Source organism: Oncorhynchus kisutch, linkage group LG3, assembly GCF_002021735.2.
Source record: "Oncorhynchus kisutch isolate 150728-3 linkage group LG3, Okis_V2, whole genome shotgun sequence".
Classification (NCBI taxonomy): Eukaryota; Metazoa; Chordata; class Actinopteri; order Salmoniformes; family Salmonidae; genus Oncorhynchus; species Oncorhynchus kisutch.
The window spans coordinates 16,705,937-16,728,888 of record NC_034176.2 but is presented as its reverse complement, the minus strand read 5'-3'; the positions used below and the strand labels follow the sequence as shown (position 1 = coordinate 16,728,888).

The window sequence follows — 22,952 nt, the reverse complement described above, 5'->3', positions numbered from 1 at the left end:
CCAGCAAGCTAATGGGGGATCCATAATACAAACACACCATCTGTGCTGATGTACAGTAATTACTCAGACCTGAATGACTAGAACATTGTTAGTAGGACACCAACAAGGTGTAAGGATATGCCTATCCACATGGGTGGTATGGGATGTGGAGTACCATACTCCTAAATAAATATTTTAAAATAACTATTTATTGATGATTTGTTTCCATCTTAAATATGGGTTCATTGCAATAAACCGTGTGTACAACACAGTAACAGGCATGAAAGGGAAGGCAATCAGGCAAAAATCGATGGAGGAGCATGTTGTCGTGTGGGGAGGCGTCAAATTCAAGTGGATTACCAAGTCCCTAGGAGGGGTGCGTCACTTGAGTGGGTTGAGTCACTAACGTGATCTTCCTGTGCGGGTTGGCTCCCCCCTTGAGTTGTGCCGTGGGGGAGATCTTCGTGGGCTATACACGGCCTTGTCTCAGGATGGTAATTTGGTGGTTGAAGATATCCCTCTAGTGGTGTGGGGGATGTGCTTTGGCAAAGTGGGTGGGGTTATATCCTGCCTGTTTGGCCCTGTCCGGGGGTATCATCGGACAGAGCTACAGTGTCTCCTGACCCCTCCTGTCTCCGCCTCCAGTATTTATACTGCAATAGTTTGTGTCCGGGGGCTAGGGTCAGTCTGTTATATCTGGAGTATTTCTCCTGTCTTATCCAGTGTCTTGTGTGAATTTAAGTATGCTCTAACTAATTTTCTTTCTTTCTCTCGGAGGACCTGAGCCCTAGGACCATGCCTCAGGACTACCTGGCCTGATGACTCCCTGCTGTCCCCAGTCCACCTGGTCGTGCTGCTGCTCCAGTTTCAACTGTTCTGCCTGCGGCTATGGAACCCTGACCTGTTCACCAGATGTGCTACCTGTCCCAGACCTGCTGTTTTCAACTCTCTAGGGACAGCAGGAGCGGTAGAGATATGATTGGCTATGAAAAGCCAACTGACATTTACTCCTGAGGTGCTGATCTGTTGCAACCTCTACAACCGCTGTGATTATTATAATTTGACCATGCTGGTAGTCTATGAACATTTGAACATCTTGGCCATGTTCTGTTATAATCTCTACCCGGCACAACCAGAAGAGGACTGGCCACCCCTCATAGCCTAGTTCCTCTCTAGTTTTCTTCCTAGGTTCTGACCTTTCTAGGGAGTTTTTCCTAGCCACCGTGCTTCTACACCTGCATTGCTTGCTGTTTGGGGTTTAGGCTGGGTTTCTGTACAGCACTTTGTGACATCAGCTGACGTAAGAAGGGCTTTAGGAATACATTTGATTGATTACCCACTACACTCTGGTCAAATCAATCAAATCAAATCAAACTTTATTTGCCACATGAGCCGAATACAACAAGTGTAGACTTTACTGTGAAATGCTTACTTACAAGCCCTTAACCAACAGTGCAGTTCAAGAAGAAGAAGATATTTACCAAGTAGGCAGAAAAAAGTTATAATAAAAAGTAACACAATAAGAATAAGAATAACGAGGCTATATACAGGGGGCACCTGTACCAAGTCAGTGTGCAGGGGTGCAGGCTAGTTCAGGTAATCTGTACAGGTAGGTGGGGGCGAAGTGACTATGCATAGGTAACAAACAAACAGCGAGTAGCAGCAGTGTACAAGAGGGGGAGGGGGGTGTCAATGTAAATTGCCCGGTGGTGATTTTTATGAATTGTTCAGCAGTCTAATGACTTGGGGGTAGAAGCTGTTGATGAGCCTTTTTGTCCTAGACTTGGCGCTCCGGTACCGCTTGCCGTGTGGAAGCAGAGAAAACAGTCTATAACTTGGGTGACTGGAGTCTCTGACAATTTTATTGGCTTTCCACTGACACCGCCTAGTATATAGGTCCTGGTTGGCAGAAAGCTTGGCCCCAGTGATGTACTGGGCCTTTCACCCTACCCTCTAGCTCCTTATGATCAGATGCCGAGCAGTTGCCATACCAGGCGGTGATGCAACCGGTCAGGATGCTCTCAATGGTGCAACTGTAGAACCTTTTGAGGATCTGGGGACTCATGCCAAATCATTTCAGTCTCCCGAGGGGGAAAAGGTTTTGTCATGCCCTCTTCACTACTGTCTTGGTATGTGGACACCAAGAAACATGAAACTCTCAACCCGCTCCACTACAGCGCCGTCGATGTTAATGGGGGCCTGTTCGGCCCACCTTTTCCTGTAGTCCACAATCAGCTCCTTTGTCTTGATCATATTGAGGGAGAGGTTGTTGTCCTGGCACCACACTGCCAGTTCTCTGACCTTCTCCCTATAGGCTGTCTCATCGTTGCCGGTGATCAGGCCTACCACTGTTGTGTCATCAGCAAACTTAATGATGGTGTTGGAGTCGTGTTTGGCCACACAGTCGTGGGTGAACAGGAATACAGGAAGGGACTAAGTACACACCCAGGATCCAGTTGCAGAGGGAGGTGTTTAGCCCCAGAGTCCTTAGCTTAGTGACAAGCTTTGTGGGCACTATGGTGTTGAACACTGAGCTTTAGTCAATGAACAGCATTCTCACATAGGTGTTCCTTTAGTCCAGGTGATAAAGAGCAGTGTGGAGTGCAATTGAGATTGCGGATCTGTGGATCTGTTGGGGCAGTATGCGAATTGAAGTGGGTCTAGGGTGTCTGGGAGGATGCTGTTGATGTGAGCCATGACCAACCTTTCAAAGCACTTCATGGCTACCGACGTGAATGCCACGGGCGGTAATGATTTAGTCAGGTTACCTTCGCTTCCTTGGGCATAGGGACTATGGTGGTATGCTTGAAACATGAGGTATTACAGACTTGGTCAGGGAGAGGTTGAAAATGGCAGTGAAGACACTTGCCAGTTGGTCCGCGCATGCTTTGAGTACACATTCTGGTAATCCATCTGGCCCAGCGGCTTTGTGAATGTTGATCTGTTTAAAGGTTTTGTTCACATCGGCTACCGAGAGCGTTATCACACAGTCATCCAGAACAGCTGGTGCTCTCATGCATGCTTCAGTGTTGCTTGGCTCGAAGCGAGCATAAAAGGCATTTAGCTCATCTGGTAGGCTCGCGTCACTGGGCAGCTCGTCGTCCGTAATAGTTTTCGAGCCCTGCCATATCTTACGAGCGTCAGAGCCAGTGTAGTAGGATTCAATCTTAATCATGTATTTGCTTGTTTGATGGTTCATCTAAGGGCATAGCAGGATTTCTTATAAGCGTCCGGATTGTGTTATTAAAACAAGACCGCTACCACAGGATAGGTTATGTAACGGGCAGACAGCAGAATACGAAGATGTGGTCAGTACATTTATAATGGCCTGCTAGAGTTCACTCGGCATGCATTAGATAAAGAAGGACTACAACGATTGCATTCCTAGGATTACAGTATCACAGTATTATTTCCAGAGAAAGAGATGGTTGCACTGAATTCATGGAGCATCAGGAATGATCATGTATTAACCAAACAACCATATTCAAGATATTACATACGATTCAACATTCCCACATAACAGTTGCAGTGAATGGTGTGCAACAACCTGGAGGTAGAGATGCTGATGTGTGATGTCTTCATTCATAGGCATTGTTGCTTCTGTGTTGTTCATCATCATTATTCACAAACTGAAACAAATAATTTTCTCAGTGTTGGGAGAAGTCGGGACAGTTAATAAAGAGTGTTGTGTTTTGTGACAGAAGTTCAGACAGCGATGTACGGCACTGTGTCCAGACCAGCTGTTCCCCTCTGCCAGGCGGAAAGATGTTATTACAGTCTATCTCCGTTGCCATGGAGAGGTAATTGTGGGTCCAGATGAGCTACAATAGCAAAATGAGAAACTCCACTGGGCACAAACTGGTTGAATCAATGTTTTTTTCAATGCATTTTGTCAACTCAATTTGTCAATATATTGTGATATGTGATATCTACATGGAAAATACATTGGATTTGAAAAATGTAATCAACTGTTGTTTTGAGGGTAAAGATTCTACCACAGGATTATGTCATCATGATAACCAAAGTTCAACATAGACAAAATATGTTCCATTTGTACCTTTAAAACAACGTCACATTTAAAACGTTATATCCACTATGGGAAAAAACAATGGCTGGGCAGCACATCATACTAGAGAATTTATCTATCTACAGCACAGCTACCATGTGGTCTCCCATCCAGGTTTTTAACCAAGCCCAGCCCTGCTTAGCTATGAGGTTTGTCACTGACTATTACCAATGTGTGATCAGGGGCGTGATTGGTGAGAGGAGCTCTACTTAAAAATGAAATAGATTCACTGTTGCTATCAAAGTCATTCCAAAGTGTAGGTTTAACAGAGCAAATTAACTGTGACCATACCAGATTTTTGGTATAGTTGATTTCATTTGGTTGTGCTTTTAAATAGTTGTGTGTGAAAATAAATTGTAATCTCATTGATCAATGTCTCAACCAAATATTACCCAATTATACACTTTGAAATGACGTGATGTGCCCTGTTGGACACGCCTTTAATGTACTTTCTGTCCTATTTTTTAATCATCTGGTTGTACTGTGTTTTTGTGTTAGATTGTCCTATGCCTCATTGACCAAACAGTTGAACATGTCATTTGGACATTGAGATTTGTAGCACTTATCTAAATATATGTGAAATGAACAAATTGCAAATAGGAGACAATAGCTCAGATAATCATTGTTTTGACAAGTAACCTGCTAATTCAAAGGTGAATATGTGCTCTGGTTGATGCCCTTTCCCACACTTCTTTAAACTGAAAACCTGTGCATTTTAAAAGCTGCATTGCAAAAAGGGTTTCGATTGAGTTTATTTTCAGAGATTGAGAGAGTCAATGGTATAACACAGATCTTGTTCATTTATATGAATTTTATTGCAGATACGACACATATGCAAGCTCAACAGAATAAGATGTCACAATTGATCTCTCTAAGAAACAGACAGTAGACTTGTGAAGTAAAATGGAATAAAACAGCCAGTGTATGTCACCGGCTCATAGATACATTGTTCGGTATATTCTCTTGTGATTGTTCTAGTTATATTTTTTGCCAGACAGAACTATATGAGCTAGACAAATTATGTCAATACAATCCAATCTACAAAGACAGGCTATCACAGTAAATATCAATTCCAACAATAAGAACATATATCAACCCCAATGACAATAAGACAGTAAAAAGCCTGTCTCCTAACAGTGCTAAACTAGTCTCCTGCACTACAGCATCAAATATTGCAAAATACATCCGGAGAAGAAAACCATTTTGGTCGGTAAAAATGCCCATGCAAAAATAAGATAGAAAAAGAGAAAATATGTTGTACCATCACAAAGACACAGAAATGAAACAGGGTGCTTCCAACAGTCTGTTGTCGGTGTTCCCAGATATACAGTATTTTGTCATTGACTCGTGGTTTGACTGGATTCTTGAAACTGTGCTCCATTGGGCCTCCTTTATCAATCATAATCAGATCCTATAATGTCCGTGTAGATGACTCCATGCAAACGACAGGTTGTGTTATATTGGTTCCTGAGAGGTTGTATTGCGCAGGAAAGACTGAGTACATGTTTTGAGGTGCCATTACACATTTTCCAATTAGATATTTTGCTACCAACACATGGGGATAGAATTGGCTTTCTATTCTAAACATGACTCTGTGTTCAGACGATCACTAGTCTCCACCTTTACAGAAGCAGGAATCGAGTTACATGGAAAATTGCTGCTACATTTGACCATCTTTACCATCTGATTGTGTAATATAAAAAAATCATTAATGAGGATCACTCACCTGGGGAAAATGGTCATGATTGTGTGTTTGGCTTTATACAGGTTGATAAACAAGGCCCAGGATATAATCTCTCTTCAATTCCAAATGTAATTCAATTCAAAACTATGATACAATAGGCTGCACTATCTGTGATCAAATAAAAAACAAGTCAAGAGTGAGTAATTCCATAAAAACACAATCATTATAAGACATTTGAAGTCATCCAAAACAAGAAAGGCATGACCTTTTCGGTTCCTGTTCTACTCTTTGTTTCTATACATTATATATCATTAGGTACTGTATTTCTTGTTACTGATTAAAATATAGGATACTTCTCTCCTTCCACAGTTACATATAGTATCTCCTTTACTTTGAAGCATCCGTGGACCAGACCTGGGTTCAAATTTGCTTGATTTAGCCGGGCTTGATTAGGCTTGCCTGGTATAATGGAAATGATACAATTATTGCAAAACTGCAAACCCTGCCCATCTGGCACTCCAGGCAGGCTGCTGCAAATGTTACAAGTATTTGAAAGTTATCCAATAGTATTTGAACCCAGGTCTATCGGTGACTGAGAAGGTAACAGCATGGCTAGCTATCTACTGCTCCTGCTCTGACCGAATGACGTGGAACAAGGTGACATTGTAAAGCACCTGGTGACCGTTATTCCATGAGTACAGTGCTCTGTCTTTAGGGTTATAGTCCAGCATGGAGATGTGAGAGTACTTATTCTGAAATGGTATGTCAATGTACTCGTAGGTGGACGAGTTGGTGCTGAAGGCATAATAGACCTTGGTCCCACCGGAGTAGCCATTGGTGACATACAGCGTGCCACATATCATGAAGGCCTCTCCTGCGCTCCTCTTGGGGTGGTTGGTAGTCCAGCTCTTGATGATCTGCAGGGTGTTGGGGTTCAGTTTACTGATGACAATGTTCCCTGCGTTCTGATTGGTGGCGTAAATGGCCCAGAGCCCGCCCTCATCCACCATGAGGTCGATGTCTGAGTGGCCGCCCCAGGAGTAGTGGTACATGTTGTTGTAGCCGGCGTAGTCCAGCTGGCGTGACTTGCTGATGACGGAGGTCTTGAAGTCAAACTTGATGATGGTGTGGCTCTGGAACTTGTTGAAGTAGATGGAGCCGTTGTAGACCACCTGGCCAGTGCCTGACCACGGGTGGGGGAGGCGGTGAGATGTAAAGTTGTCGGAATTCATGAAGTCGTAGATGGACTTGTACTCCCGCACAAATCGGTTGTTGTGGTAGCCATCCATGTACCACACCTAGAAAGGAATACAAGAGCATCAGAAAGTCGTACATCTCTGGTATAGTATGATATTGAATTTAGCAAGAGAACAGGTAGTACATGGGTAGAGTATGTGTACACCCCAATGTCAGAGGTATTCCTCAATGAATCAACACCAGTTCTGCAGGACAACCAGTGATATCTTAGTATGTGCTTTTATCCAATCCTGTGATTCATGTCTTTCATTCCCTAGAAGGACATAGTTTATTGCAATGACAACCAGGAGATGTAGCTACCCTCCATATTAGCATCAGAATGTGTTGTGGTACTAAGGTCTCTTTTCAGGCCAGTGAGCAAATCCCAGACAGTGAGGAATGGGAACACATTACTAAAGTTGTGATTCAATCTGGTCAATAATCTCTGGTTTATACAAACCTGTTAATACTAACACACAAGCTAACATCTTACAGATTATATTTTACAACACCGCAAATCTGTACTGAGTGTCCCCCCATTTGCATAATTGATAAGAACGTTTTTTGTGAGTCTGTGTTAACTGTATAATGAATAGCATAGGCATTGCAGGACCAGACCTACCCTAGTGTCATCTTCAGGAGCCAGGGGGTCAGTCATCCAGGATCCAAACCTTGATCCAGACGTCTTAATGGTAATTGGATCACTGATCCCTGTCAGCTTCCCACATGCTGCAAGAGCCAAATACACAATGCAAGATACTGCATTCATCTCTGGACTATCAATGGTGTTTATAGGTTGGAAAACATAGTGTGTGTGTGTGTGTGTGTGTGTGTGTGTGTGTGTGTGTGTGTGTGTGTGTGTGTGTGTGTGTGTGTGTGTGTGTGTGTGTGTGTGTGTGTGTGTGTGTGTGTGTGTGTGTGTGTGTGTGTGTGTGTGTGTGTGTGTGTGTGTGTGCGTGCGTAGGTCAGTGACCTACTATACCATACTTTTTGTTGAAAATTATAATATCAATTTGACTTGTTTCTCCAGCTTTAGTATTACAATCTATAGATCAGTTTGGTGATTTCTTCAGGTTTTGACAATACTGTTATAGCTGGAGGTTTTCTAGAAAGAACTGTGTAGATATTGTATAAATGTATGTACTAGAATCTAGATCTCCTGCTTTAGCCATCCATTTCTCTGCCTCGGAATGATGTATTCGGACAGAAAAGTCAGTTTTCATTATTCATAAGTAATGTTATCATTTATCTATGACATTGAAAGGATACTGTTGTACAGAGACCACACAACCACAAGGTGTGAGCCAACGATGAGAAACAATTCCAAGTTAACAGAGGGATGCCAAACCTTGTGGCTTGTAGTCTCTTTGTACATAATTTCAATGTCATAGATACATGATAACTTTACGAATAATGAATAATGAAAACGGACTTTTCTGTTTTTACATAAACCACACACTCAATTGCTCCCCTCTTCAAATGCTATATTAAGAACAGGAACAGTAAGTGCAATATTAAAGTTTGAGTCAATTCACACAATTCCTCACCCTAACTTCAAGTCCAGAAAAAAATGTTGGGGGTTACACAAATATCTGCCCCCATTTCCCCAAGATAACAAACTAGCATATAACGTTCTGAGAGCCATATGTGTCTTAGAGCTTGGTGAGAACGTGGTTGTCCTATGGTTATTTAGCATACAACCTTCCCACAATTTTCAGGTAATGGTGCAGGATAGTTGCTTGGCTTTGGTATATTCTCATATTCTCATTTAAGGAACTTGACAAAAAAACAACATTTTCTTGGTATTTCATTACTTTAACAGATCGTTTCCTAAAAGTTAAAATATGGATACATTTCATAAAAATGTTGGTCATGTTCTGGGAACGTTCTCTAACTGGTTTGACATTGGGAATATTCTCAAATAGTTCAGAGAACGTTAAGAAATAACGTTCTTCTGTGGAAATGTCTGTAGTGCAGCATTACGTTTCCTACAGAGTTGCATTCAACAAGGTAAAAAGTTTTTGAATGGTGGCGAACGTTAGCTAACATATTCTACTTATTTTGTATTAGCCACGACTGTTCGCTAACGTAAGATAAGAGTCTGAGAAGGTAGAGTGCGGTGAACTTACATGTCTGTTTCGGGTCTAAACTGCCACTAAAAATAATCAAGTAGCCATGTAGAATTTCTACTACAGTTGAAGTCGGAAGTTTACATACACTTAGGATGGAGTCATTAAAACTCCTTTTTCAACCACTTCTCAAATTTCTTGTTAACAAACTATAGTTTTGCCAAGTCGGTTAGGACATCTACTTTGTGCATGACACAAGTCATTTTTCCAACAATTGTTTACAGCCAGATTATTTCACTTATAATTCACTGTATTACAATTCCAGTGGGTCAGAAGTTTACATACACTAAGTTGACTGTGCCTTTAAACAGCTTGGAAAATTCCAGAAAATTATGCCATGGCTTCAGAAGCTTCTGATATGCTAATTGACATAATATGAGTCAATTGGAGGTGTACCTGTGGATGTATTTCAAGGCCTACTTTCAAACTCATTGCCTCTTTGCTTGACATCATGGGAAATCCAAATAAATCAGCCAAAACCTCAGAAAAAAAATTGTAGACCTCCACAAGTTTGGTTCATCCATAGGAGCCATTCCCAAATGCCTGAAGGTACCACGTTCATCTGTACAAACAATAGTTCGCAATTATAAACACCATGGGACCACGCAGCCGTCATACCGCTCAGGAAGGAAACGCGTTCTGTCTCCTAGTGACGAATGTACTTTGGTGCAAAAAGTGCAAATCAATCCCAGAACAACAGCAAAGGACCTTGTGAAGATGCTGGAGGAAACAGGTACAAAAGTATCTATATCCACAGGAAAACGACCGATGAACAACGAAGAAGCCACTGCTCCAAAACCGCCATAAAAAAGCCAGACTACAGCTTGCAACTGCACATGGGGACAAAGATAGTACTTTTTGGAGAAATGTCCTCTGGTCTGATGAAACAAAAATATTACTTTTTGGCCATAATGACCATCGTTACGTTTGCAGGAAAAAGGGGGAGTCGCAAGCTGAAGAACACCATCCCAACCGTGAAGCACGGGGGTGGCAGCCTCATGTTGTGGGGTTGCTTTGCTGCAGGAGGGACTGGTGCACTTTACAGAATAGATGACATCATGAGGATCGAAAATAATGTGGATATATTGAAGCAACATCTCAAGACATCAGTTAAAGTTTGGGTCTTCCAAATGGACAATGACCCCAAGTATACTTCCAAAGTTGTGGCAAAATGGCTTAAGGACAACAAAGTCAAGGTATTGGAGTGGTCATCACAAAGCCCTGACCTCAATCCTATAGAAAATGTGTGGGTTGCACTGAAAAAGTGTGAGGCCTACAAACCTGACTCAGTTACACCAGCTCTGTCAGGAGGAATGGGCCAAAATTCACACAACATATTGTGGGAAGCTTGTGGGAGGCTACCCAAACATTTGACACAAGTTAAACAATTTAAAGTCAATGCTACCAAATACTAATTGAGTGTATGTAAACTTCTAACCCACTGGGAATGTGATTAAAGAAATAAAAGCTGAAATAAGTAATTCTCTATTATTCTGACATTTCACATTCTTAAAATAAAGTGGTGATCCTAATTGACCTAAGTCAGGGAATTTTTTATTAGAATTAAATGTTAGGAATTGTGTTAAACTGAGTTTAAATTTGGCTAAGGAGTATGTTTAAAAAAAAAATATATATATTTTTTTATTTCACCTTTATTTAACCAGGTAGGCTAGTTGAGAACAAGTTCTCATTTGTAACTGCAACCTGGCCAAGATAAAGCAAAGCAGTGTGACACAGACAACAAAAACAGAGTTACACATGGAGTAAACAATAAACAAGCCAATAAAGTCTATATACATTGTGTGCAAATGGCATGAGGAGGTAGGCAATAAATAGGCCATAGGAGCGAATAATTACAATTTAGCAGATTAACACTGGAGTGATAAATGAGCAGATGATCATGTGCAAGTAGATATACTGGTGTGCAAAAGAGAAGAAAAGTAATTCAAATAAAAACAGTATGGGGATGAGGTAGGTAGATTGGGTGGGCTATTTACAGATGGACTATGTACAGCTGCAGTGATCGGTTAGCTGCTCAGATAGTTGATGTTTAAAGTTGGTGAGGGAAATAAAAGTCTCCAACTTCAGCCATTTTTGCAATTAGTTCCAGTCACTGGCAGCAGAGAACTGTAAGGAAAGGCGGCCAAATGAGGTGTTGGCTTTGGGGATGATCAGTGTGATATACCTGCTGGAACGTGTGCTACGGATGGGTGTTGTTATCATGACCAGTGAACTGAGATAAGGCGGAGCTTTACCTAGCATAGACTTATAGATGACCTGGAGCCAGTGGGTCTGGCGACGAATATGTAGCGAGGGCCAGCCGACTAGAGCATACAGGTCGCAGTGGTGGGTGGTATAAGGTGATTTGGTAACAAAACGGATGGCACTGTGATAGACTGCATCCAGTTTGCTGAGTAGAGTGTTGGAAGCTATTTTGTAGATGACATCGCCAAAGTCGAGGATCGGTAGGATAGTCAGTTTTACTAGGGTAAGTTTGGCGGCGTGAGGGAAGGAGTCTTTGTTGCGAAATAGAAAGTCAATTCTAGATTTGATTTTGGATTGGAGATGTTTAATATGAGTCTGGAAGGAGAGTTTACATTCTAGCCAGACACCTAGGTATTTATAGTAGTCCACATATTCTAGGTCGGAACCGTCCAGGGTGGTGATGCTAGTCGGGCGGGTGGGTGCGGGCAGCGAACGGTTGAAAAGCATGCATTTAGTTCTACTAGCGCTTAAGAGCAGTTGGAGGCCACGGAAGGAGTGTTGTATGGCATTGAAGCTTGTTTGGAGGTTAGTGAGCACAGTGTCCAAGTGGGCCAGAAGTATACAGAATGGTGTCATCTGCGTAGAGGTGGATCAGGGAATCGCCCGCAGAAAGAGCGACATCATTGATATATAAAGAGAAAAGAGTCGGCCCGAGAATTGAACCCTGTGGTACCCCCATAGAGACTGCCAGAGGTCCGGACAACATGCCCTCCGATTTGACACACTGAACTCTGTCTGCAAAGTACTTGGTGAACCAGGCGAGGCAGTCGTCAGAAAAACCAAGGCTATTGAGTCTGCCGATAAGAATACGGTGATTGACAGAGTCGAAAGCCTTGGCTAGGTCGATGAAGACGGCTGCACAGTACTGTCTTTTATCGATGGCAGTTATGATATTGTTTAGTACCTTGAGCGTGGCTGAGGTGCACCAGTGACCGGCTCGGAATGTAAACTTCCGATTTCAACTGTATATTTTCTAGGAATAGCTAACTTATTTTCAGTTTGAATATTGTCACTAAAAAGTCACAGTAATCCTTACAAAAGTAGGTGTTTGATGTTTCACGGTAACATTTTTAAATGTTTATTCAAATCGTTCAACTGAAATTGTTCACCACAAACAGAAGCCTTGTTTGCTAACGTTTCCTCGTGCTCGCAAATGAATTGTTCTGAGAACGTTAAGCAAACTTTCCGTGATGTTCAGAGAATTTCTAAGAATGTTATTTAAAAACATACATTCCGTTCTCAGCATCAACAATACTCTATCATGTTATGCACGTTCAGGTGTGTTGGCCGCGACCACTAATTGGCCTCACCTGACCTTAATGAGTGCTTGTTTTCTTTGAAATGGGGTCTGTTTGAATAGACTAAAATTAACAGCTTAGTATTCGTAAAAAAAAAAACATCCTCAATCCATCATGGTGATGCAGTGGACTAATTCCATGGATTCACAACAGAAGATTATATGTTAAAATCTCACTGATGCTGTGTCACAATAAAAAACAAAGGTGTTTGCATGATTAATGCCTAAGGAAATGCATTTCCATGTGTTCTATCTGTGCTTGGAGTTCAATTTTTTTTATTGCCCAAAATAAGTTGGCAGTGTTATTAAAAGTCTTATTGATACATTCAGTGAAAGTTAAGGAAGTAATTCAAAAACCTCCAAATAACCTATTATTACCATACTCAGAGTGTTCATAAAAGTTTCAGGAAACAAGAGTAAATTTCCACTTCTGTTCTCAGAACATTTTTTAAAAACATTACATTTTACTAGGAAACAGTCATTCATTCCCACAACCAATGTGAAACCAAAAACAGTTGTTCCCACAACTTCGAAGGAACCAAATGTGCTAGCTGGGTAGTGTATGCTGTCTACCATAGCTATAGTACTTGGAGAGTTATAGCTGAGCACTTGAAACAAAAATGGATAATCCTCTGAAATTGAAGTGAGCCCTTCTTTAATCTCTAAGAACTTGCTGGCACATTGGCTCTACTCCCTGCCTACAGGGTCATCCCTAGAGCTACAGTCAGCATCCTAACAGTAAGCTCAGTGGCACAAAGGAAAATGACTTCAATGCCTCATTCCTTACAATTGGATTTCTTCTACCTATTTCCTCCTATTTTATTTTGAATCATGTATTTTGCACCATTCATTGATTTGTTCAGCCTTTCACTTACTGTTAGCCTGTTACGACATCAACCGAACAACTATGGTGACAGATAGGATACTGTATAAGCTGGGAGAGCCCTTGGTTTAGACACACATCATGCCATATATTTTGCCTTGTCTACAATCCTGTGAACAACCAATGCAACAAAGAGATTACTGAGAGAAACAATCTGTCAGTTGTTATATCCTGGTACTATTTTTAGATGACTGTCGCTACAATGGTGTGAAGCTTTTGGCCAAGAAGTGGACATAAGCTCACAGCTCATTTCTGGCACACATAACATGACGTGCTAGGGATGTAGTTTCGGTTTAATAGGATTACATTAGCAAAACTTAATCCAAAACACCATCTAACAACTCTAAATCCTAACATGTTTAAATAGCTTCTAACCTGACATATGAGAACTGTTTGTCTTTTTTCATCAGCAATATTATTATGTATTGATGTGTAGTCAAGGCACGTGATTGCCTACCATCAGAGAATGACTGAGTATGTTCAAGCGATAATGTAGTGGTAGAGCATGTACCATAGTGGATAGATAGAGATCTGTTGGTGTGAGAAGAATGACTACTGTAGATCTGATTGGCCCGTTGCACAAGGAAGCAAAGAGGGTGTTTCGGTGTTCTCTGAGCCTACCTAATTTTTGCATGCATGCACGAAGCCTCTCTTCAAGATTTGACACTCTGTTTTGTAGCTCCTCGTAGTCATAGGCGCCGATCTCCTCCTGGAGTTCGTTTAGCACAGACGTCAGATTCTGGAGCTCCTCTTTAAACCGCAATACCAATTTTGCATCGGCTTTGTACTCCTCCAACACTGGTATCAATGGCCTAAGTTCCTCCATTTTCGCTTTTATTGCCTGAAAGGTTAAAATAGGCTTGGTTCAGTGTTATGCGAGCAAATGGGTGTTCCACACCTGTCTTACCCTACTCTGGCTGTCTCCCTATGGTGAGTTCAGAGTGGACCTAACACATTCAACAGTATCATGAGTGGATGTGACATCATCACAAACATAAGCAGCATGAAACAAGTCCTCGGTACACCAAAAACAATTGGGAAAATATTTTATTTTCACCTTTTAAAATGCAACATCTTAGGGTTACATGCTTTTGTGTCACATTCAACAATGTCCTTATTTTTTGTGGTAACCAGTTATGCATTGACAAAACTAAACAGGATATGGAATTGAATAAAACAAAAGTAATATTAATTTTAAAAAACTGAACTAAATCTATTGATGGAATGCATCGACACTAACATGCAGAAATGCAAAGAGCAGTGCAGGTCTGAGGGTGAAAAAGGTGCTAGTTTTCAAATAAACTGCATGGTGCAAATAGTCAGTGGTCAAGTTCAGGGATAGAACACTGGAATAGAACTGCCTCTTCAGTCTCTGCAGCTTTGATATAATTTCCTAAAGTTAGCCCTGCAAGCAAGAAAATGAGATACTGTTGAGTGTTGAATAATCTAACTCACTAGCCTAATATACACACACAAAACATGCAAGGGTCATCACTCCCAGGGTTGCTCATGACAGACACATAGCATAAACATAGCATTGGTGAGGATAGGTGGGGAACACACACAAACATACACACACTAACAAACATAAACGTCATCAGAAGAGTTGATGATGTTACATTTTAATTCCAGAGACAAGCATTTAGGTGTATGGGTTTCATTCACAGCAGGGGCTGTATGTATCATGCTTCTCAGAGTAGTAGTGCTGATCTCGGATGTGAATGAATACTATTATATGGACAGTAAGGACCTGATCCTAGCTCAGCACTCCTACTCCGAGAGGCTTGATAAATATGGACCTAGAACTCCACTTACAGCACATCTCTTTGTACAATGTTGTCTATGTAAGAGTAGGGTTGCAAAATTCCAGGAACATTAAATAAATTCCCTGGTTTTCCCGGAATCAGGAGGGAATAAGCAGGAAATCCGGAATCCTCCAACCAGGATTTCAGGAAAAACAGGAAATGTATTGAAAGTCCACGGAATTTAGCAACCCTAAGAGAAATGTTGACATACCTTGTATTGCCTGGCAATGTTCTGCTTGTGGTTCTCCTCCACCTGTTTAAACTTGGTCTCCAGACCTTTCAGCTGAACCTCCATCCTCTCCACGTACTGCAGGTCTCTCTGGGTCCGCTGGTCTAGCACCTGGATAGACTGGGTCATGTTCTGGACCTAACACAGGGGAAAATAGAAAAACATGTCTCTTAAAGCCCTAAATGGACCTAAATACAGCCCTAAACACTTGTGTATTCAGGTCTTCCCAGGCTTATTATTTAATTCCATTTTTGGAATCAAAATAAACAAATTATACACCCAATAAACACAAAGATATAGATTTTAGCCATCAATGTTTCTTCAACAATGTTGGTGCATAACACAATTTCTTGTAGATATGGTGTGGATAACTGACTACAAAATCTGACACTGTATAACCTCTGACGTGTGTAGGCAGAGAATACATCATTTCAGGTGCTCAAGAGCAACAAAGTGTTATGTGTACTTAAGGATCAAGCCGAATCAGAAAGACATCCATTTCTGACCCCAAATGACCCACAGCAGTGATAGAGATTGAGAGTATACTATACATGGACTGCTGGTTGTTCCACATCAAGGTACCAAAGTTGCACAACATCTGGCCTCCAAACAAAACTACTGCATAAGACTGAATGTCTGATCATATCAAATGATGATGACAGCAAATCAATATTGGCAATACAGGGTGAACTGAACTGCTATTGTCAAGGAGCCATACAAGTAACTCTAGTCCTCTGGCCAGAGGCTGCTGCTGCTGAGAAGATGATGGAGAGAAATGAGTGTGGGAGATATGGTTGTCATGTAGCAACTGGTGAATAACTGGCGCTTGTTCTAGTGGCGGTCTGGTAGTGGGGGTGTTATGTGTACTGTAGTATATCATGCTACATGGGGGGGGGGGGTACTTTTTCTAGCAGCTGTCGGAGCTGTTTGGTCCTGGCGTCCCGCGAGCACATGGACTGTTGAGGCGCCACCACAGTGCAGACACAGCGGCCCTCCGTGTCCTGGGCTGAGCTGTAAACCTGCCATGACTCCTCAGGGTTGGCTGGGAGCACCTAGGATGGACAGACAGGGTGAGAGAAGGAGAGAGAGGGAAAGACAGACAGGGAGAGAGACAGACAGGGAGAGAGAGACAGACAGGGAGAGAGAGGGAAAGACAGAAAACAGACAGACAGACAGAGACAGACAGACAGTGAGAGAGATAGACAGACAGACAGTGAGAGAGATAGACAGACAGTGAGAGAGAGGGAAAGACAGATAAGGAGAGATAAACAGACAGTGAGAGAGAGGGAAAGACAGTGAGAGAGAGGGAAAGACAGATAGGGAGAGAGAGACAGACAGACAGACAGACAGGGAGATAGACAGACAGTGAACGAGATAGACAGACAGATAGGGAGAGAGAGAGACAGACAGACAGACAGTGAGAGTGAGGGAAAGACAGAAAGGGAGAGAGAGACAGACAGCCAGACAGGGAGATAGACAGTGAGAGACAGTGAGAGAGAGGGAAAGACAGATAGGGAGAGAGAGACAGCCAGACAGGGAGACAGACAGTGAGAGAGAGGGAAAGACAGAGAGGGAAAGACAGATAGGGAGAAAGAGACAGACAGACAGACAGACAGACAGACAGACAGACAGACAGACAGACAGACAGACAGACAGACAGACAGACAGACAGACAGACAGACAGACAGACAGACAGACAGACAGACAGACAGACAGACAGACAGACAGACAGACAGACAGACAGACGGACGGACGGACGGACGGACGGACAGACAGACAGACAGACAGACGGGGAGGTAGACAGTGAGAGAGAGGGAAAGACAGATAGGGAGAGAGAGACAGACAGACAGACAGACAGACAGACAGACAGGGAGGGAGGTAGACAGGGAGGTAGACAGTGAGAGAGAGGGAAAGACAGTGAGAGAGAGAGGGAAAGACAGATAGGGAGAGAGACAGACAGCCAGACAGGGAGACAGACAGTGAGAGAGATGGAAGACAGAGAGGGAAAGACAGATAGGGAGAGAGAGACAGACAGACAGACAGTGAGAGAGAGGGAAAGACGGATAGGGAGAGAAAGATGAATGAAAACAGGTTATTCATACAGAGATGTGATGTGACAGTATTAACATGTTTACACCATACTGCGCTGGTTCAGACATTTCTCTTTCACACTGTCCTCTCCAGCACGGTTCCAGCAGCCGTGGAGTGTGTGTAACCAAGCCAGTACAGTTCAGCTTGCTTGGGCTCGGCAGGGCACGGCTCACATTGGCTCAGTAGTGTGTAGGATTTAAGATAGACTACATTACTACTCTTATCTAAAACATATTAGTTTACTCCAAAATGATGTCATCACATTTTTGGAGGTTTGGATAAAAAGCGTGATCTCTGCCAAGAAATGTGTGCCAGTTTGATGCAGAATATTTTCACCACAGGGATTTACATAACCTTTTTCTAAAATGATGACATACGATTACATAAAATGCCATCTGTAGTGTTGAACCTTGCCGTATGCTCCCACCTAATCTCCGACCATCAAAATGACTATCCACATTCTAAAGGCAATGGGGCTGACAAAAGGAGTTGACATCAAATTGAGGGAAACAACTTTGTAAATCTACTCAAATAGCTTTGCTGGATTGTGATGATATTAAGTCATATTCTAGTATATCTAAACACTTAATGTAGCCCACAGGAATTTAATCTGTGCCATTTATGTCAATGAAACCTTACATTTTCAACTCTCCAATAAAGTCATGGCGTAAAGTCATTCAATATATATATATATATATGCCATTTCGCATTTTTATCCAAAGCGATTTATAGTCATGCATGCATACATTTTATGTACTGGTGGTACGGGGAATCGAACACACTATCCTGGCGGTGCAAAGCGCTATGCTCTGCAAAATGAACTACAGAGGACCAAGCCTATTTAGCACTAAGCCTTCAGAGTAAAAATTCGATACAGAGTCTGCTCTAAATGTGGATTGGTTACAACTTTACAACTACATGGTTGAACCCAGAGCCACAAATAGACATATGAACAGAAATATGGCTCTACATTAACCCTGACATGCAATGTATTGTGCTAAAATCCATTGTCTACAATGTGACTACATTACCTGTTAGTGTTCTTATATAATGTAGCATTATTCTGTTCTTTATATTCAATTACATTAGTCACAGACAATCTCAGAACTGTTATAATTGTCCATCATTGCCACACTTCTTCTCCAACATATATCAGTTAAACCATTTAGCAAATGTGTGAAAGTTGTTGAAACCTGCACTATGGCTAACAAGAATAGTAAGATAATGATGTGCCGTTTATTCAACTATGTGTTTATGGATAGGCCGACTCGTTTTGGCTATTATCATTACAGTCCATTTTTATTGATTTTGATGCACAAGCAACACCTGTTTTTTTCTTTCAATTTCCAAACAACATTAGGTATCAATTACAGGTATAGGCCTACTAAATAACTATTGCAATCTATCCTCTGCAGTACATGATTCTAATGGTTCCTGGATCTGCTGTCACTCACGCCGGTGCTCCGGTCCGCTGTCCCTCCCGATAATACCGAGAGCTTGTTGGTGTTAAGTCCCACCAAGGACGGTAACGTCTGCGACATCCAGTTAGTAATCATAGCCATCGTGCTCAACACCACTCCAATCTTCAGTAAAGGCACCGACATATCTGCGCTCTTGTCGTATTACCAAATATGTCCTTGTACACATTCCAGTGAAGAACTAACTAGACAATTCATATTGCCAATCATTGGATGCAACGGCAGGGCTGCAACAGCGGTGAGTTTAGGTTTGAACATCTTTGGCTGACAGGTGGTTTCTGCTCTCTTCAAAAGCCACTTTGATGATGGTCAATGTAGTTGTTGGAAAATGTGAAGTGGTTCTCCCGCAATCGCTTTCGAGTTTAGAAGATGACAGGGATTCAGTCGCCTCTCCCATACGCTGAATACCCCCGCCCACCGCGCACGGATAGAACAACTTTCCGTTGAAATGAAATTCATGGCGCCACGCTTTGGCGCTTGCCACAGCGAAACAGGACTATGTACCTTGCCACCAAATACAAGAAAATGCCATGACAGGAAAACAATATCTAAATAGCATAACTTCAGACATTGAAGTCAATTGTGTGATAGATTCAATTTAAGTATGAAACCCTGCAAACGCAATGGAGACAAAACGAACCTAAACGACATTTTCAGACTGGATAGCGTAATTGTGTAGGTTGGCTACTTTAATAACGGTGGCTTGATGGCTCTATGGGGACAAGAACTGTAATAATCCAATCACATTGAAACCACCAGCCACAATTTTTTTTACGAGTGCCATAGAAAGCAAGGTAGCCTACGAGTCCCATTTAATCCAATAAAGAAGTGCGGGATTTTGATTGTCATTCACAGAAAAAACATGTAGACAATTCATAATCTACGTAAGTGTTTGACAGTAAATCTGATTAATCGTAGACATTTGAATCAGCATCAGATTCAACATAAAGCTTGTACAAGGTCCGTGGCGCAATGAGATATTCAGCATCTGTACTGAAATGCAGTTAATGCACTGTTCTTGACCTGTTTTAACCAACCAGGTCCAGGGATATCGAGGGACATTGTCGCCACCTTGTCGTTACGAATGGTATTGCACGTCCGTTTGTCAGGTACTGTAGCCGAGTATTGTGTTAAAAAAAACAAGATAAGCTTTAAAAACTATATATTTCTGTTTATTTTCTCTTTCATGAGTTACAGACATTTGTTTTTATCATCTCTTGTCTTGTTGCTTCTTTTTGTCTTTTTGTTTAAAAAATATATAATATATTTCTTCCACATTTAATAAGCTATATATATTTATTTTCTTTGTTTGTATGTTGCTGGTTATATTGCGCTAGTTGTTTGGGATCAAAAAGAAGGGATTAACATACAATACATTACATCACATTTACTGTTCATAATACAAATAGATTACGAATGATTATAAGGAATTCAAAAGTCAATAATCTTCCTAGTATTGCCATAGCCTACTATACCAGCATCATGAATACGATGAGAATGATTAGTTGAATGAATCAGAACTTTGGTGCTTTCAAATGGCACCAAATGTATGATTCATTCAACTAATCACGAGTTTGATGATTAGTTGATTAAGTATGTGATCAAGTGTCTTAGTGCTAGTCTAGAACAAAAGCTTGAACCCCTTGTTGGTGTCCAGGAAAGTTTGACAGGTTGTATTGTGACAGCCAGGAGGAGGCGCTGTGGCACTGTGAGTGCAATGCATCTCTGAATTGAGACACAATTCCTTAGAAAGATGGAGATAAATAAGAACATGTTCATGGAGACCATTACAAATTAATACGAGTTATTAATCATAGAAAAAGTCAAATGTTTTGGAATTGTTTAGAATTTTAGAGCAATAACAGCAGTCTATTATTATTGTGTTGAAATAGTTTTGTTTTCATATTTCTGTCTGTAGTGTTAGTATAACCAGAAGAGTCTATTCATGTTAGGCTACAATCTGGGGTTAATGCATTGCTTTAATACGATTTCTGATTAAGCCTTTTATCTGACATATTTGTTATATTCGGACTATCAAATCAAATTGCAATTGTCTAGATGCAAGGATGTCACTGGGAAATTTCTCGCGTATTTCAATGTAGACATTATAAAGTAGATTACCCTATCGCTCACATAGCTTAATTGGAGTGAATTAGGAATTAGTTCGATGCATTGAATGGAAACGCAAATTGAAACATTTCAGTATAGCCTACCCTACCTCACTGATTAAATAAATTGATGATTTTGATTTTGTCAAATTTGGTTATAGATACAATTGATAGTTTGGCTACAGAAATGCCTCTGAACGACATTAGCACGTATCAATTTTACGAGAATGATGGAATCCCTTTATCGTTCAGCATAATCTATTTTAATCTCTTAATCTCGAGGCCGACAACGTTGTTAAATAGGTAATTTGTAGGATAATTTGCTAAGCATGGTTTGGATATTTTAAATGGGGAATAAAATGGCGTTTATAAACCTACTTGGGTGAGTTCGGTGCCCATCAAGACAAGGAGGGTGAGACTCAGGAGCTTGTTAGTAGGCTGCATCGCTTGCCTCCGATAGCACTAGATCCAGTGTTTTCACATGCAGATTGTCTTTTTCCACTGTAATGTCTTCTCCCTCTTTTATACAAGTCGTCTTGCAATCTTCGTTGCAGCGCTAAGCACACAAATAAAGGTAAAGAACAAATCTAGTGTGAGGAGCAGTCACTGCATGATGTTCAATGCATCTCAGTGCGTTGTGCAGAAGATCCCTTTCCTTCTGTCTTCCTTCTGCCAGCCACCTCGCATGAGAAGCATGGAAAGAAAAAACATTCGCAAAAGTTGGCTCCGCAAAACAAAGACAGGGGTGTGTGTGACAATGCGGGAGGGAGCTGGCTGTGGTGCTGAAACCGGATGTGACAAGAACGGGCGTGTGGAATTCAAGAATGATTGGGCGGGGTTGGAGGGGGCTCATATGAGAAGAGAGGTTCTATAACAGGTTTTTATCGAAAGAATGGGGTTAATAGCATGCAGAATCCTACATAATGACTATGATTCAATGCAAAAATGGGGCCTGGGATCTGCTGAGATGTGAAGTCAGGCCATACTTAATAGTTGTAGGCTACAGCATAGTAACCTTCCCATATTGCTGTTTGCTTAAACATACCTCTCAAAATAATGTTGCATGAAATCATGGCATCCATCTAAAGCTTAGGCTGCACCCTTCATCTTGGTTACTATGTTCATGCTGTGAATTCTCAAAGTCATGTCTTACATGCCTATCCCATATGAACTCTTTGTAGTTCAACCCTGTGATAATAGATTCCTAGATTCCTGTCTCTAGATTCCTTTTTCCCCTGTCCAGGTCTTTAGATGGCATTTCCTAATCTCCCTCCGTCCTCTTTACCTTCCTTGATCTTTTCTAAAAGGGTAGAGGGGAAACAAGAAAAGGAGGGGATGTAAGGGAAAGTGAGGTGCAGAAGAATGTGTGGTATAACCAGCCAATGTCACAAAGAAGACACAAGTCAAGGAAAGCAGTTTGTCTTTTTGCACCCAGTTCAGAAACTGAATAGTAGCCCTGCTGGGATTTTATTTATCCTATGAACTGTAGGCTAGTGTAAATAGCTCCTCTATCTAACCATGTCAACCTGAAACACAGTGGTATTTGTGTTACTAGATGGGAGTCTTGCTATAAGGAAACAGTAGTATTTGTGTTAGTAGATGGGAGTCTTGCTATAATGAAACATAGTGATATTTCTGTTACTATATGGGAGTCTCGCTATAAGTAAACAGTTGTATTTATGTTTCTAGATGGGAGTCTTGC

At 41.4% G+C, this 22,952-nt stretch overlaps 1 protein-coding gene across 3 annotated transcripts; it reads right to left on the bottom strand.

Moving 5' to 3' along the window:
* Positions 1-4,827: 4,827 nt before the first annotated feature.
* LOC109875964 (noelin) lies at positions 4,828-22,058 on the bottom strand. 3 transcript variants are annotated; one of them, XM_020468424.2, is made up of 6 exons: positions 21,629-22,058; positions 16,476-16,625; positions 15,556-15,711; positions 14,161-14,380; positions 7,588-7,694; positions 4,828-7,027 (listed from the first exon to the last, which is right to left on the bottom strand). In XM_020468424.2, exons 1-6 carry the CDS (start codon positions 21,692-21,694, stop codon positions 6,350-6,352), a joined length of 1,377 nt encoding a protein of 458 aa, XP_020324013.1. In that variant the 5' UTR covers positions 21,695-22,058; the 3' UTR covers positions 4,828-6,349. The 3 variants fall into 3 exon arrangements, with proteins under 3 accessions (XP_020324013.1, XP_020324026.1, XP_020324020.1); XM_020468437.2 differs by lacking the exon at positions 21,629-22,058 and adding an exon at positions 19,119-20,272; XM_020468431.2 differs by lacking the exons at positions 4,828-7,027; positions 7,588-7,694; positions 14,161-14,380 and adding an exon at positions 14,569-14,944 and having other exon boundaries at positions 21,629-22,036.
* Positions 22,059-22,952: the final 894 nt, after the last annotated feature.

What these genes read in the sequence shown, in the direction of transcription:
- LOC109875964 (XM_020468437.2), bottom strand. Translation starts at nt 19,268, where the DNA reads ATGTCGGTGCCTTTACTGAAGATTGGAGTGGTGTTGAGCACGATGGCT. An exon ending in CAGCGGACCGGAGCACCGGC is followed by an intron (nt 16,626 to 19,118) that starts GTGAGTGACAGC and finishes TGTCCATCCTAG; the next exon opens with GTGCTCCCAGCCAACCCTGA. An exon ending in TGCATGCATGCAAAAATTAG is followed by an intron (nt 7,695 to 14,160) that starts GTAGGCTCAGAG and finishes TGGCTCTTGCAG; the next exon opens with CATGTGGGAAGCTGACAGGG.